This window comes from Perkinsus marinus (genome assembly GCF_000006405.1).
Source record: "Perkinsus marinus ATCC 50983 genomic scaffold scf_1104296944112, whole genome shotgun sequence".
NCBI lineage: Eukaryota > Perkinsozoa > Perkinsida > Perkinsidae > Perkinsus > Perkinsus marinus.
In genome coordinates this window covers 25942-42169 of record NW_003211555.1, presented here as the reverse complement: position 1 = coordinate 42169, position 16228 = coordinate 25942, and the positions used below count along the sequence as shown (strand labels likewise).

General features: G+C 46.8%; 3 protein-coding genes across 3 annotated transcripts in view; 1 reads left to right on the top strand and 2 right to left on the bottom strand.

Annotated features, from left to right (window-relative positions):
• Positions 1-7183: 7183 nt before the first annotated feature.
• Pmar_PMAR026228 (hypothetical protein) lies at positions 7184-11272 on the top strand (the record flags this gene model as incomplete). Its single annotated transcript, XM_002780779.1, has 12 exons — positions 7184-7255; positions 7321-7416; positions 7652-7797; positions 7882-8143; positions 8606-8748; positions 10450-10562; positions 10606-10725; positions 10776-10821; positions 10865-10934; positions 10988-11038; positions 11086-11193; positions 11240-11272. 12 exons carry the CDS (start codon positions 7184-7186, stop codon positions 11270-11272), a joined length of 1260 nt encoding a protein of 419 aa, XP_002780825.1.
• Positions 11273-15649: 4377 nt separating this feature from the next.
• Positions 15650-16196, bottom strand: Pmar_PMAR026227 (phosphatidyltransferase, putative; the record flags this gene model as incomplete). The annotated part of the gene is made up of 4 exons (XM_002780778.1): positions 15650-15822; positions 15866-15933; positions 15981-16102; positions 16152-16196. The coding sequence occupies 4 exons, from the start codon at positions 16194-16196 to the stop codon at positions 15650-15652; spliced, it is 408 nt and encodes a 135-aa protein (XP_002780824.1).
• Positions 16197-16199: 3 nt separating this feature from the next.
• Positions 16200-16228, bottom strand: part of Pmar_PMAR026226 (hypothetical protein) — a gene marked incomplete at both ends in the record, with an annotated part of 169 nt that continues 140 nt past the window's right edge. The window contains one exon of the mRNA XM_002780777.1: positions 16200-16228. Coding sequence (XP_002780823.1) covers positions 16200-16228 — 29 coding nt within the window.

Here is a 16228-nt window from a genome sequence, read left to right as displayed (position 1 = left end):
CCTCACTTTTGAATGCCCCGACTCCCCGTTATCACCCCTCCAGCGCCTCCGCTACGCCCAGCACGTCGAAAGCTATGCCTGACGGTTATCTCCTATAACATACATGGACTATGCGGCAGCAAGCTGGAACTACTTCAATACTGCGTCGATCCTCCCCAGACGTGGTCTGCCTTCAAGAGACCTTCCACGGCCCACACCATTCACTAGCATTTCGCAACTATGGTGTAGAGCACTTGGAGGGGGAGTACCTCCCTCAAGACGACCCAGATGACCATCGCGGACGCCGGAGTAGTGGGTTACTCATCCTGATTCGACGACCACTCCACTACAAAATCTTCCTCCGCATCCCCCTCCACGACACTAATTACTGCTACTCGGCTCTGGGGGTCGAACTGTCCTCACCAACACTGCCCTCCCCCCTCAAGGTGGTTAACATCTATATCAGACCCCATCAAGGACCCAACCCACCACAACTACAACTAGAACTACCAGCGGCAAACTGTATTGTGGTAGGCGATGTCAACGGCCACCACCCAGCATGGTCTGGTTCCACTCAGTGCGACGCCAACTCAAACTTTCTTATAATGCTGCTCACAAGACGAGACACTTCCTAGCGAGCCCACAAGCCTAGACATTACGAGTTGACGAACCATATCTCTAGTAACACACCTGATGAACGTTAGAAACCCCCTCTGCTCTGGTTGCGCGACCGTCGGCTAATCCGGAGGCTATCTAACATCTATCATGGCCCTAATTCAACACTTGTTTCCCCAACAAGACTTGTTCCGTGTTGGACAGCTGGTGACAACTGTCTGATCCTTTCAGTATTATAATTTATTGCCAAGCAATAAATACCCGAGCATGACCTTCACACGTTTGCTCCTTATCTTGCTACACTATGTTCTCCTGGTTGACCTAGGCGTTGGAGCCTTTGAAGCAACCGAAGGCATCAGTCTGAGGTGGGTCACTGTTATCCCTAGTATTCTTACGTCGCTCCTCAGAGGCACAGTTCCGCTGATGGACACCTCTCAAAGGAACCTTACCGAGGAGATCAGTGACGAGATTCAAAATACCGCGACCCCCAAGTAAGCCTTCAACGTACGTGAATCTTTTCATATACTGTCAATTACAGGCCGAAACTGAAAGGCAGCACTACTTTTTATATCGTCTTCTTCGCGATCAACGCCGTCATATCCTGCTGCGCAACACTTTATATGTGTCGTTGCTGCTTCCACTGCTTCAGTTGGTAAGTCCGTCATCGTATAGCACTGCCCTCACATTCTCCTTCAGGGTTGGCAAAATGATACGCATAAGTGTTTCAAAGAAGTCACGAGAAGCGTGGCTCGAGAAGCAACTTCTGCAACTGCCACCAATCATCAAAGGTGCTTCCTCGCCCACAGTGGACTCCACCGCAGTCGATGACATCGATATTGAACTTGATGATTATGATGATCGTGTTATTAATAAAACCGAGCAGGCTGAGGTTTGAATTCCCACCTTCCTCTCACCAAAAAAAGACGTGCGCTATCATTTGTTGTTCGCTGGCCTCGTGATATGCTATGAAAGTGTTCTTGCGTTCACTAGTCGGGTGCCAAATTTTGAATACCAAGGCAGAGGAGTGAACCTTTTCCCTAAGTACACGTCGTAACTCTGGGAAGTAGTTCACTATGAGCAAGGGAACGCACTCATACCCTTCTTGGCTCCCACCAATCCCTTACTACCATTCCAGGTCATACCGCACCTCGTTCAATCGTCGACTGCTGCGAGTCCACACACAACAAAAGCGGTTCCATCGAAAGGGCGAACCTATCACTCATGACTCAGAGAAATCCTTCAGCCGCCACAAGTAGATTTTTTCAACTCAGAACAAGTCAGTCACAGCATTGCCACTATGAACATAATAGTGCATGCATGAGTGTGCTCGCGGAACGAAACAAATAACATAAACGATAGTCGCTATGCTAGAATGAGGGAGAACGAACTTCCGACTGACAATGGTAACGAGCCTTAGTCCGATCAAATCCTCCGAGTGGGGCCACTATGCCAACCCAAGACAAGCCTTAGTCTAATAATCGCCCGGGTTGGGCAGCTATGCCATCCCACGACAACCCTTAGTACAATAAGTTACTCCGAGTGGGGCAGCTATGCCACCCAAAGACAAGCCTTAGTCTAATAATCGCCCGGGTGCGGCAGCTATGCCATCCCAAGACAAGCATGAGTAAAATAAGTTCCTCCATGTCGGGCAACTATGCCACCCCAAGGAAAGCATTAGTACAATCAGTTCCTCCGATTGGGGCAACTATGCCACACCAAGACAAACCTCAGTACAGTCAGGTCCTCCGAGCGGGGCAGCTATGCCACCCCAACCTATGCCTTAGTAAAACCAATTACTAGAGGTGGGACAAGTATACCAGCCTAAGATATGTCTCAGTACAACCAATTTCTCCACATAGTATGCATCAGTTCAAACCTGGGGCCACTATGCCACGGTGGCATTGCCACCGCAAGATATGCGTTATGCAAATAATTTCGCAAACCCAAAAAACAATTCTCGCCAAACGACCAAAGCAACTTCAATTTTGATGAGCTGCAACCAATCAGTGCCGCTGCTAGAGAGGCCGGTTTCTCCTGGGGGGCCGGTATGCCATAGCATACCACAGATACCTCGCAATACCTTATCCTGTGCCGTAGTGCGGACCACGTCCAGATCAATGATGGCCCCTCAGTTACTCGATACCGCGCATTGTTATGATGATGCTGTCGGTCTCTTGTAGCGTTGAAGTTCAACCACTATTCGCTCGATGACCAAGCCGGAACAATAACACGGCGGAAACCTTTAGGAATTTACACGAAGGCTACTATGCGATTTTCACTATCAAGCACGCACGTTTGAGGATCAAGACCCTATCCTGTCCCGGGAAGGGCAAGTTTGAGGGATTCGAAGATGATGCGTGATAGGAATCATTCTACTTGTGCCTGCTTAAATTTCCTCCTCCCAAAAATCAGAGCAATTCCAGCTCACTGGGAAGCTTTTTACTTATTGGAGTCTGTCAATTCCTTAGAGCTCGCCTTGGAGGAAGATGACAATAGAACCATGGAGGATGTATTACGTTTGTTACGCTGGGTGCATTAAGGACTCTACTTTTTATGGTATGCCGACGCTGGAAGAGAAACCTGAATGGCCTAAGGTGATAAGTTCCGATTCTGTGTTCATCTGATCGCTTTACCAATCCCCGCTAGCAACAGAGAAGAATGAGAGAAACACTGGGTAAAAGTATCAGAGACCTGCTGAAGTGGTAGAAGCAATCACTTCTCCAGGGGAACTTCTTCCCATGTGTGTGATCAACAGGGTTGTTCTCACTCATGCTCCACCCGTTGCGAGGATAACAAAGATTATCAAATGAAAACTTGTTGTGTGTGTCTCTTTTTGCTTGTCCTAATATAGAGTTATATGGTTGAGCGATTGAGTTGTTGACAACAACCTGATTGAATTTCAATCAGGACGTCGCTCAGCCCATTGAGCCCCCTACATTTACCCGCATGATACGTAGACGTGAAACTCGTACTGTTCAATCGATCAAGTCGCAATAACATACCTACGCTTCCCGCCACGTGTACCGCAGACATTGGACACTTCAGGATGGACCAAGCAATACAAACAACAACCTACATTCATATTAATCCCTCTGAGTATCGATGGGAGGCTTCTCCCAACAGGACTTCTAATCCCAACATGGCGGATTTCTCTCGAGGTGAATGGGAGGTCGAGGTTGAAATGCGACCGGATTACAGACTCGAAAATGATGGCTTACTGAACCAAAAAAGCATTGATTTGCACTGATTTTCGACCAATTTCTCTCAATTTTTTCAATTTAAAAGTATATGAGCTCACGCCGCTACAACTGACACGGCCGCTAGCAGGAGATACGCTCCCATTCTAACGATTCTTGAGTGAAACCCTCTTGAGGAGGACTGGAAAATTTTGCGCACAATCCGGGCGAGCTCTACATTTAAATGGCGAGCGAAGAGACAGCGCATGAAGCGGTCGCCGGGTCGTAAGTTCCGACAAGATTATAGTGGCTTATCAAACTTCCTTATAATGCTGCTCACAAGACGAGACACTTACTAGCGAGCCCACAAGCCTAGATATTACGAGTTGACGAACGATATCTCTAGTACCACACCTGATGAACGTTAGAACCCCCTCTGCTCTGGTTGCGCGACCGTCGGCTAATTCGGAAGCTATCTAACATCTATCATGGCCCTAATTCAACACTTGTTTCCCCAACAAGACTTGTTCCGTGTTGCACAGCTGGTGACAACTGTCTGATCCTTTCAGTATTATAATTTATTGCCAAGCAATAAATACCCGAGCATGACCTTCACACGTTTGCTCCTTATCTTGCTACACTATGTTCTCCTGGTTGACCTAGGCGTTGGAGCCTTTGAAGCAACCGAAGGCTTCAGTCTGAGGTGGGTCACTGTCATGCTTAGTATTCTAACGTGTCGCTCCTCAGAAGCACAGTTCCGCTGATGGACACCTCTCAAAAGAACCTTACCGAGGAGATCAGTGTCAAGATTGTAAATACCGCGACCCCCAAGTAAGCCTACAACGTACGTGAATCTTTTCATATACTGTCAATAACAGGCCGAAACTGAAAGGCAGCACTACTTTTTATATCGTCTTCTTCGCGATCAACGCCGTCATATCCTGCTGCGCAACACTTTATATGTGTCGTTGCTGCTTCCACTGCTTCAGTTGGTAAGTCCGTCATCGCATAGCACTGCCCTCACACTCTCCTTTAGGGTTGGCAAAATGATGTGCATAAGTGTTTCAAAGAAGTCACGAGAAGCGTGGCTCGAGAAGCAACTTTTGCAACTACCTCCAATCACCAAAGGTGCTTCCTCGCCCACAGTGGGTTCCACCGCAGTCGATGACATTGATATTGAACTTGATGATTATGATGATCGTGTTATTAATGAAACCGAGCAGGCTGAGGTTTGAATTCCCACCTCCCTCTCACCAAAAAAAGACGTGCGCTATCATTTGTTGTTCGCTGGCCTCGTGATATGCTATGAAAGTGTTCTTGCGTTCACTAGTCGGGTGCCAAATTTTTAATACCAAGGCAGAGGGGTGAACCCTTTCCCTAAGTACACGTCGTAACTCTGGGAAGTAGTTCACTATGAGCAAGGGACCGCACTCATACCCTTTTTGGCTCCCACCAATCCCTTACTACCATTCCAGGTCATACCGCACCTCGTTCAATCGTCAACTGCTGCGGGTCCACACACAACAAAAGCGGTTCCATCGAGAGGGCGAACCTATCACTCATGACTCAGAGATATCCTTCAGCCGCCACAAGTAGATTTTTTCAACTCAGAACAAGTCAGTCACAGCATTGCCACTATGAACATAATAGTGCATGCATGAGTGTGCTCGCGGAACGAAACAAATAACATAAACGATAGTCGCTATGCTAGAATGAGGGAGAACGAACTTCCGACTGACACTGGTAACGAGCCTTAGTCTGATCAAATCCTCCGAGTGGGGCCACTATGCCACCCCAAGACAAGCACCAGTACGATCAGTTACTCCGAGTGGGACAGCTCTGCCACTCAAAGACAAACTTTAGTCTAATCATCGTCCGAGTGGGGCCACTATGCCAGCCCAAGACAAGCACTAGTACGATCAGTTACTCCAAGTGGGGCCACTATGCCACCCCAAGACAAGCACCAGTACGATCAGTTACTCCGAGTGGGACAGCTCTGCCACTCACAGACAAGCCTTAGTCTAATCATCGTCCGAGTGGGGTAACTATGGCACCCCAAGACAAGCACTAGTACAATCAGTTACTCCGAGTGGGGCCACTATGCCAGCCCAAGACAAGCACCAGTACGATCAGTTACTCCAAGTGGGGCCACTATGCCACCCCAAGACAAGCACCAGTACGATCAGTTACTCCGAGTGGGACAGCTCTGCCACTCAAAGACAAGCTTTAGTCTAATCATCGTCCGAGTGGGGCAACTATGGCACCCCAAGACAAGCACTAGTACGATCAGTTGCTCCGAGTGGGACGGCAATGCCACACCAATTCAAGTTAGTTGCGACTCTCCAGTCCACCACTTAGACTTCCCCGCCCCTTGAGTCGAGAACCCGACTCACTCACACTTGGCGGCAAAACCGAGTCATTGAGCTATGATGTGTAACCTACAGATCTCAAGAATAGCAACGGATGAGATCCGGAAAGAAGGAGATCTAACCGAGTAGATCAATGATACCTGCCTACGGGCGGCATACTGCCGCCCCCACTGCCGGCGGCAGTGGGTAGGTTAAAAAGAGAAAAGTAAAGAAGCGTAGCAACGCTAACGACTGACAGAGTAAATCTCAGAACATCTCGTCGAAGTCGACTAGCCATCACTTCATTATCTTGTAGTCTTGACACAACTCGATTTCGGACGAGTCGTTCGTCACTTTAACTCTTAAGCATGTTTCCCATGCTTCTCCAGACAAGCCTTAGTACAATCAGTTTTTTCAATCAATTCCTCCGAGCGGGGCAACTGTGCCACCCCAATACAAGCCTTAAATTTCCTCCTCTTCAAAGTCAGAGCAACTCCAGCTCACTGGGAAGGTGTTTGTCTATTGGAGTCTGTGAATCCCTTCGAGTTCGCCTTCGAAGAAGATGACAATAGAACCGTGGAAGATGCATTACATTTGTTACCCTGGGTGTATAAAGGACTCTACTTTTTTTATGGTATGCCGACGCTGGACGAGAAATCTGAATGACCTAAGGTGATAAGTCCAGGGTATACAGGGTTGTTCTCTCTCATGTTCCACCCGTTGTGCAGATAGCAAATGTCAAATTAAAACTTGTCGTGTTTGTCTCTTTCTGCTCGCCCTAATATCAAGTTAAATGATTGAGCGATTGAGATGTTGACACCAACCTGATTGAGTTTCAATCAGAACGTTGCCCAACCCATTGAACTCCGTCATTTACCCGCATGATACACAGAGCTTATTACGCTCTTGTGAATTGAGGGCGGACGAACCTGCTATGCACGAAGGAATTCCGTGCCCAAAATAACTGCACAGAGCGTATGAACGAATTCCCTTGTCGCTCAAATGGAGCGCCTTTAACTATGTATGCATCGAGTCAGTCGTTACACGAGTCTTTTTGCTTTTCTAATGTTGTCTTATCGGTTTGTGATCTCCACCGCTGTTCTGATGGCTGGTGTCAACTGCCTAAAGATGATGAGCGTAAGTCGCCGTCCATGACCCTTGGATATTGATGCAGACGAAGTTCGATGAAATCCTTCCCTCAGATTGAGAAGGCCACGGTACCGTTACTCGCTGCAGAAGAGTTGGATGATAGCTCGGCTGATCTGTGGCGGTCAGAAGGAGCGTTCGACGATTGCGATGTAACTTGTATAACATAGTCCCTATTGCAACTCACAGTGGGTGACGAGAGAGCTGTTACTGAATATCCATAGCATAGAGACATTCGCTTGTCGGTGTTGAATCTATGTGAACAGGAACCGCCGTTGTTCAATAGCGCTCGTGAAAAAGAGGCTCGTCTAAACAGTTCCAGCTTTTAAGTTCGAATACTTTGATCACTCATTTGAATCACTGGATTGAGATTGCACTTCCTTGCAGGGCGCATTACCCTACGTCTACGAAAAGGATGAGTACTTCGTACGATTCTCCGAGCCAGTCGCTAATGGATACCTCACACTTGAGGAGTTGAGATGCCCCAGCACTACTCAGTCTCCCATTGGTTATATCTTCCCTGATGGTCTCGAGTGAGTACCTGTTGTTCCCTCTCCCTGAATCATGATGCTCCGACCATTGGGATGATGCTCCTTAGTTCATTGAACAATATTCAGGTGGTTCCTCATGGCATCCACCAACTCTCACGAAGAGCATGGCAAGGGAGGACTCTATGTGATAGAGCCCTGTAGAGTCTATCAGATCAAAAACAGAGCTACGTTCACGGGATCCTTGATAGCGCTCTTTAAAAGCACCAGTGGGAACATGACAAAATTGTCTCACGAAGGTGGTGCATATCTGTTCCCACACATTGTTGAGGCCCTATGCGAGATGATGGAAAATCCTGTTGCGAACAACCGAGAGGTTTATCTTTCGAAGGTGAGCGTCATTCCTCATCTCCACAGTAGAGTCTAGATTTGCAAAGTAGGGCACACCATTCATGAGACTAGAATTCCATCACGAAGAGGTCGGAGCTAGCTCAACTAGGGTTGTGGTCACGGTAGTATCCGATGGAAGGCCGAGGATAACACGATTAGCGATCAGGAAACCTCTCCGAATGCGCCATACTGGCCACGTTATCGAGGACCTCATGGGTCTTTAACGGTAGCTGGGGGAGATAGTCAGGACTTGTGGGTCTTGGTTCATTTCATCAATCAAGACTCATTCTCTCCTTTGTCACCTCGGAAGTCCGTGAGCTCTTCCGTGAAGATCATACGTTCTTGAATGAGGTCTTCGCAACTGCATCCTGGGTGGATGATCAAGCGTTTGAGCAAATGGACAGAAGCATTGTTTTTTTTCCAAGTTTTGCCCGGCTCTATGGTAGCTCCGGTGTGATCTCAGGTCTTGGGTCGTGAGAAGATGGATGTCTTCAAGGTCGCGCACGACGGCTACTATGCGGCTTTCATTATCAAGCATGGACGTTTGAGGATCAAGACTCTCTCCTGTCCCGGGACGGGCAAATTTGAGGAATTTGAGGATGATGCGTAATAAAGATCATCGTCCATGCGCCTGCCTAAATTTTTCCTCTTTGCAAAATCAGGGCAATTCCAGCTCACTGGGAAGGTTTTTCCTTGTTGAAGTCGGTGAACTCCTTGGAGTTCGCTCTCGAAGAAGATGACAATAGAACTATACAGGATGTATTGCACGTGTTACGCTGGGTGTATAAGGGACTCTCTATCATTAATGAGATGCCGACGCCAGACCTGACGAGTCCTAATTCTGTGTTTATCCGATCGCTTTGCCAATCCCCGCTGGCAACAAAGAGGAATAAAAGCAAACTGCGTAGAAGTATCAGACGCCTCCTGCAGTGGTAGAAGCAAGCACTTCTATGGGAACCTCTTCCTACCAACACGGTTGTTCTCTCTCATGTTCCACCCGTTGTGCAGATAACAAAGATTATCAAATGAAAACTTGTCGAGTTAATGATCGAGCGATTAAGTTGTTGACACCAACCTGATTGGATCCTAACCAGATTGGGGTGAACAACTTACCATCGACGGTCCAATATTCATAGTTTATTGGAATACAGCATCTTCGATCTCAGAACTCGGGTGACTATCATACAGGTATGCTCGTGCATACGTACTACGTATGCGCTGCGATTACTACGTGTTTGTAGTGACTACGTATTCACTCGGTGTGCACGTTTTCATAATTTTGACTCCAGCGTTGTCGGACTGATTCATGAATTTGAAATGTACATGTTATGAGTCGTTACTTTTTAGGTTACGTTTTTCGTTTTTCTTTTCTTGGGAGTTTCTCCATCACAACGCTGTTGGTGGTGAAAAAAACCCTCATCTCAGAGTGTCTTCCGAAACAGTCTGTGATGTTGCTATTAATGCCAGACATGTGCTTTGATATCTTCACGGAATTATAACTTTAGCCTCTCTTTATCTGGGACATAAGCATTGCGCTGAGCTCATCGTCTCACTCAATGACGTTCTGTGTCGCATATCATCTCAGGTGTGATTGCCTGTCAATGACATTGACTCATGTCTGCATGTATCCTGCCGTCGATGTAGAAGGGCAGCTGTGTTTGTTGAAGATCTATCGGGTATAACACTTGTTCATGCATAGTTAACTATCATGGTCATGCTATGGGTTCACCGTTCATGCTGACTATGCCCATGCGTTTCCTTAACACATCAAGTTCGGATGCTTCTATACTCACTGCTGTTGTTGTGCTTACCGAAGTCCAGGAGATGATTCTACCAGTAGTTTGTTTCACGATGCGCAGCAGCAAAGCCGATGCCCCAAGACGATCATCCCCACGGTCGCCTCCTACCCGTCGGTCCATAGTGAATGAATCGTATCAAGGTGTCCTCGTAGTCATCATAGTGTTTTGGTTCATATTGCGGAAGACTGTCCTCAGCTCGTACACAGAAGAACATAAGTTGATTACTTTAGCTATCTCCATTATAATATTACTCTGTTTGATCGCTAAAAGGCTCGGCTACATCTAGCGAGCCTTAATATCGCTGATTTTCACATTCCTTAACGTTGTTATGTTGTTACTCATATGTGGATGCTCATTATCAGAGTAGTTCTGGTGACATGATTATCAGCCGTCTTCTGAACACTACCCTTTGCCGTCGAGTAGGGCGTCCCAGGAGCTTTGCGATATACCGGTACGACCATGTACATTCCTGATCGCCGTTATTTAGTTTTGAGATTCATTTCTTCAGGACTCCTGCTCCTCCTATTTCTGGAGTCCTTGAAGTTCGCCAAACGCTACATATATCCCCTGGGCTCGCTGGCTTGGCCACTGCATTCGACAAGCTCCCTAAGGATAGTGATGGTAGACTTTTGCTCGGTTCGGTAATTTTAATGGTAGCCAACAGGTGTAACTCGAGAAGAGCTGCAGCGCCTCAGCCCCTCTACCCCCGCGGAAATCATGGATGCGATTTTCGGACTTTTTGATAATTTTCCTAAGGACGGCAAGATATCCTATAACGAGCTTTGTAAGCGGAATGACATGCTCAGCAAATTATCATATAATTCGCTCTCCCAGGTGCCTATCTCTTGTTGCACGCTGAAGGCGTTACTGATGCTGAACGGTATGCTGAAGACAACCGCGCATGAGCAGCTTCTCATTATTAGGTCTGAGTTCACATTTTCGATCTGTGATGCAAATGGAGACAATGGAGTATCGAAGGAAGAGCTTGCTGAGGTAAGCTGTCATTCTCAGACTGAGAATCTCAGTGCTACTCTATTGTGCGTCAGGTCGTGGGGACTCTGGCATATGCCAAATCCAAGGATTGGAACGTGGCCAAAGTAAGTGGTCACGCTGCATGGGACGGACGTCCAGAGAGCTATCTCAGGCTGTATCTCTTCGCATCGTGGAGGATGCGTTCGCGAAGTCTGATGAAGCTGATCTCGACATCCACGCTTTCACCGAGTGGAGTCGAGGACAGTCTGAGCAAGCCCAGGTGAAGAGTAGAGACTCGCATGGTCATCATGAATGCATTTGGTTAGGAATTTCACTCCCTGGTTACGGGCACTATTTGAAAGCTTTGTGCACACAGCTGATGCGTCGCTTGTATTATACTTTGCTCACGAGTTGAGAGTGTCTTAATGAACGAACCTGAGATCAAGAATAGTGATCTAATGCACAAGGCATAATCAATATACAAGATCGGGTACATGGATCTCTCCGAAGATCACAAAGACATTCAAATAGCTTTCCGCAACAGTGGAGGACTTGGGATTCGATCCTAGTCCCTTTCCCGTGTAAGCAGTGCGCTCGACTGTTCGGGTACAGCGAGGCTGATAATATTGATTGGACTCGTTTACCAGAGTGCCAAGTACTACAAACTTGGAGAAAGTACTGAATCCATATCAGCTTTTCAACTTTCACTACTCTTCCGCACTGCCACAGAAGAAAAGAATCCACACGAGAATACGAAGCTCTCAATGAAAGCCTTTCATGTCAACACCAACCAGCTATCTCTGACTCACGTGTCCAACTTACGAGTTGTTGAGCATGCTAGCTACCGAGACGGAGCCAGCTCACGAAAGCAGACTATTGATGTCCTATTCGTGCGCAGACTTCGACAGAAGCTTACTATCCTGAGTGTCCTTAGTGTACCTTGCTTGTCCTCCTCCACAGTGCCCCAGTGGCTCTCGGAGGCTAGAGGTTTCAACGGCTAGTGTACCCGGCTTACGTGAGGCCTGCGGCGTGCGCTACTTTTAACGCGCTGTTCATGTATTTTGCATGAATAGTGACAGTCTTACAAGAATTTAGTGACGGAATCTGTCTTCGCTGTCTTCACAATTTCATCCCACAGTTCTGACTTTCGTCTCATGTCTTATGATGTCTCCCATCGTCTACCAGCATCCGTCAACTTTCGTAAGAGGATTTACCGTCGTAGAGCCGACCGCCACAAGTGGCCGTCTCGGCACCGAGTCTCCTCTTGGATAACCCGTCTAACCCTCGGTGTTAATCGAGTTGGTCATAGTCGACCGTAAGTTACACTGAAGCTCATACAATGTGAAAAGTCTATTCCCTTAGTGATGAGAATCACGTGATGGTACTCGTATACTCGTGATAGGAAATGTTGAAACCGAGTCGGAAATTTTTCTTTTGAGGACAGGGTGCAATCTATTGCTATTCTCATCCAATTATAGTGTTATTGAACTTGATGTCAAATTTCATTTTTTCGTCGATTTTTTTCGTTTTTTCTGATTAATTTCGTCGAAATTGTTGTCACATTCAAATGTCGTCGATTATCACGCTTCAAGGAGTTTAGAGATTGATAAAACACGTCCTGCGCCACACAGTTTGTGACCTAGACGCTCCTCCGTTAGTCGTACATCCCATTGTGGTTTTATAGGTACTGGACACGGCACTGGATGGTGGGGTTATCTTGTCTTATGTACCTCCTACCGACTTGGGCTTATCTCTATCAAGCTTATACGTATAACGCTCTTCATCTCCTTTTAATTGGCCTGTGGTAATAGACACTTGCTGTGAATGCTGATTTGTGACGTTGTATATTTTCACTCTGATAACACGATGTGACGAGATCGTCGTGCATTTTCCTTTCATAGCGTTTGTATATGGGTCGAATTTTATATGCTTCTAGGTATCTAATCGTGACATTCGTATCGTTCATGGCTGATTACGTGTGCTTGCCAGTAATGACGCGATCGCAGCGTGAGGAGTATCTCGCGATAGCTCCCAGCAAGCGTCCAAAGTTCACCCCATCAGCATGGGGCATGAGAGATAGGGTCGTAGCCTCTATAGCATGCTGGATCTCCATGGCTGAAAGTAATATGGGGAGTAGTAATGTTTCCTGGTATACGGTACGGCTCCAGCTCGCTGTCGCTATACGGATAGACGCCTATACGATAAGAAGATCTCGATTTGGACTCATCCTAGTTTGTTGTGATAGGCATATCGACTTTGATACAAAGTCATACTTTCTAAATTCCGAGCTACTGGGAAAGTAATTTGATTCTAGCTATGTCTCGATAGTCTCTGGTACGATGACTCGCTGTCATAGGGTCGTAGCTGTATTACTATCATTGTGATCTAGGCTTTGTAGAATAGCAGTTGTTGTTTCGACTTGAACTGCTACCATCAATATCGGCACATGCCATGCATAACATTGAGTGTAGTGTGAAGGGAAGTATCTTGTCTCAGGTTGGTCCCGTGTCCATTCGTATCTAATTCCACTCCTCCTCGCCGCTGTTTCGGCTGTGTGTATAATATGGAGTAGAAGGTAGTAGTATCAGTTTTGCACTGTCCATTTCACAATGGTTTCCTCTCAGCTCACACGCCTCATCTGTGTGGATCTTCCGTCACTGTACATGGCACGTTATATCGAGCCTCTCACTGACGGTGACAGCCCTTTGGAACGGCAAGACATGGTTTTGAAGGTCTTTGAGTACTACTCAAGCCGGGTGTCTCTGCTAAGTTGATAATAGTCATGTAGTTGTCATGAGCTACTTTGGTGCCATCCTGGAGCCAGGTGTTGTGTTTGTAGAAAGTGTCTCAGACGAAACCGAAAAGTGTCAGATGGTGACTCGGCAGCTTATGTGCATAAGTGGACCTGTGACGGACGGCATTGATATCGGCGATGCTTGTCGTCAGCAAGTTATCGTCATATTGTGCGACTGGAACTATAGGCTTAGCCATGGTGGATCCACTATTTGCAGAGATTAACTATTAGGATGACTGCGGTCAGATGTTTTCGATTGGCAACGGACATGAAACGCGGCAAAATGGATGAGCATTTATTCTGATCGCTTCAGTAGTTGTGAGGAGCTACCTCGCTCCAGTGGCACGATCTTCAACGGTAGAAGTTCAACCTTATCAGGCGGTAGTATAAGATGTTTTCTCACTCAAAACAGTTTCGGTTGAACCAAATACAAGTTGAAGAACAATCTGATGAAAGATGTGAGGGTTGAGAGCGATAATGGCGCACCTTTTCACCCAATTAAGTCCAGTGCGAATGGTGAAGACTAAGAATTTGAATCAGTAAACAAACTCAGATAAAATTAACCATTCGTTTAGTACTAATTTAATTAGTACCAAATGAATGGTTCAATGGTTATAATTAGTCTAATTATGAAATGTATTGGATCTTCCAGGGGACTCCATACTATAAGCTTCGTGAGGTGAAGCCACTAGAGCAGCTATCCTTAAAATTCCCTATCATCAAGTAACAACGGCAGCCCATTCAAGTGCTCGACTCCTCCGAATACTCAACCTCGGTGAAGTGAGCACTTAACCGTGTTCCTGTAGTGATTATCTCTTTTGTCGGCCCTCTGATGGAGGAATTTCCTATACAACAGTTCAAAACATTCATCGTCCCAGCATGGCAGAAATGCTATCGAACCATCCGTTCGAGTCGACTAATCGCCAAATGGTGAATTTCTTGCTCCTTGTCATCCAGATTGACAACACAGAGTTGAGATTGCCTCAGACTAGTTTGCAGCTCGCCACTCACGAGCCATGCTGTTACTCCCCAACTGCAAACACGATAGCAAGTGTTAAACAGAGAAGCATGTTAAAAAATCATAAAACAAGTCACTCAATAGCAACTTTGTTGCTCGCCCGGCATTCCGCTTGGACCTTCAACGGGACACTCCACACAGGTACGGATAGCGCTTCCGACTGAAGGGAGCAATGACTACTCACAAAGATGAAGACTACTCACTATGTCTCGCAATACCGACGCCGTTGTGGAGGTCCATGACGTCAAGGCAAAAATAAACAAGCAAACGAGCAACGGTGATTCGTCGATTGGAGGCCGTGTATCGGGTAATACTATCCCGATGGCGCGATTAACTGACAACGAATTGAGTTCCGACTAACCAGATGGTGAGGAAAGCTACATGATATGATGATGACGGGTAGTATGCAGGTCCACCTATAGGGCGCGAGGGGAGCATCACAGACATGAGCAACCTAAAGGCATATCCCGTGAACGATACTAAAGGAAGCACAGCCGACTCTCGTAGCATCAATGTCCATTATGCCTCAGAGATTCCGAGAGAGTTGATCAAACTCATAACCAACCCAGCTTACCTGTATGATGGTCACTATCTGGGAAAAAAGGAGACCGATGAACCATATGACAAGCCGTGGGTGATCAGACATAACGTTAGAGGTCATCATCCACAGGCAAGCTAGCATGACACCTATACAGTAAGGGGCTGCTGTTGAAAAGGCATTGAGCAACTCGTTAGCTATCAAATCTGAAGAACAGAACACATCCACCTGTATCATAGTAGAGAACTTCTCTCACCCGATTGCTTATGCTTCCGTTGAGCTGTGGTTATGTGGCGGAAAACCCCATAAACATGCGTTAAAATTACAGGGATAGCAGAAATTGAGCATCTAGAATATGATTATATCAGGTTCTTCAGCATATCCCCTTACAGCGCTAATGCCACGTCACGTCGTTCAAAGCGGCCTCCAATGAAAGGTAATGTCTCCTGTACGTGCCAGAAAGTGGTATGATCGTCCAGTTGAGAGCTCATGAGGTATATACTGGCGAGAATAAGGACTCCTTCGTTCGGACCGTTGATGTAGGGGAGGATGAATTCACCTGATTTGAATGTGACGGTGGACTTTATGACAAGCTGACCCACCCCGATAGTATTCATCCCAAGCTGCGAAGAAGAACTGAGTTGAAGCCATGAAGAGTACAGTCAGAGTTCTGAAAATACTCAGTCGGAAAGATACGAACTATCTACGGTATTGTACCTTAAGCCTGCTCCGAATTGGAATAGAGCAGCAGCTGAGAAGGTGCTCATGACGATGTTGATACCATCACAACCATGGTCTACTACGAGCCCGAGCGCACTGGAGAGGCCAAGGCGACGGGCCTGAAATGAATCATGGCTTCAGGGCAGGAAATGAATCTTTAGCCTCCACCTGTTTCCCGTCTAAGTTGTCGAAGAGTTGGTATGCGAGAACCATGACTCCTGTGAGAGCCCATACCCATCCCGGAG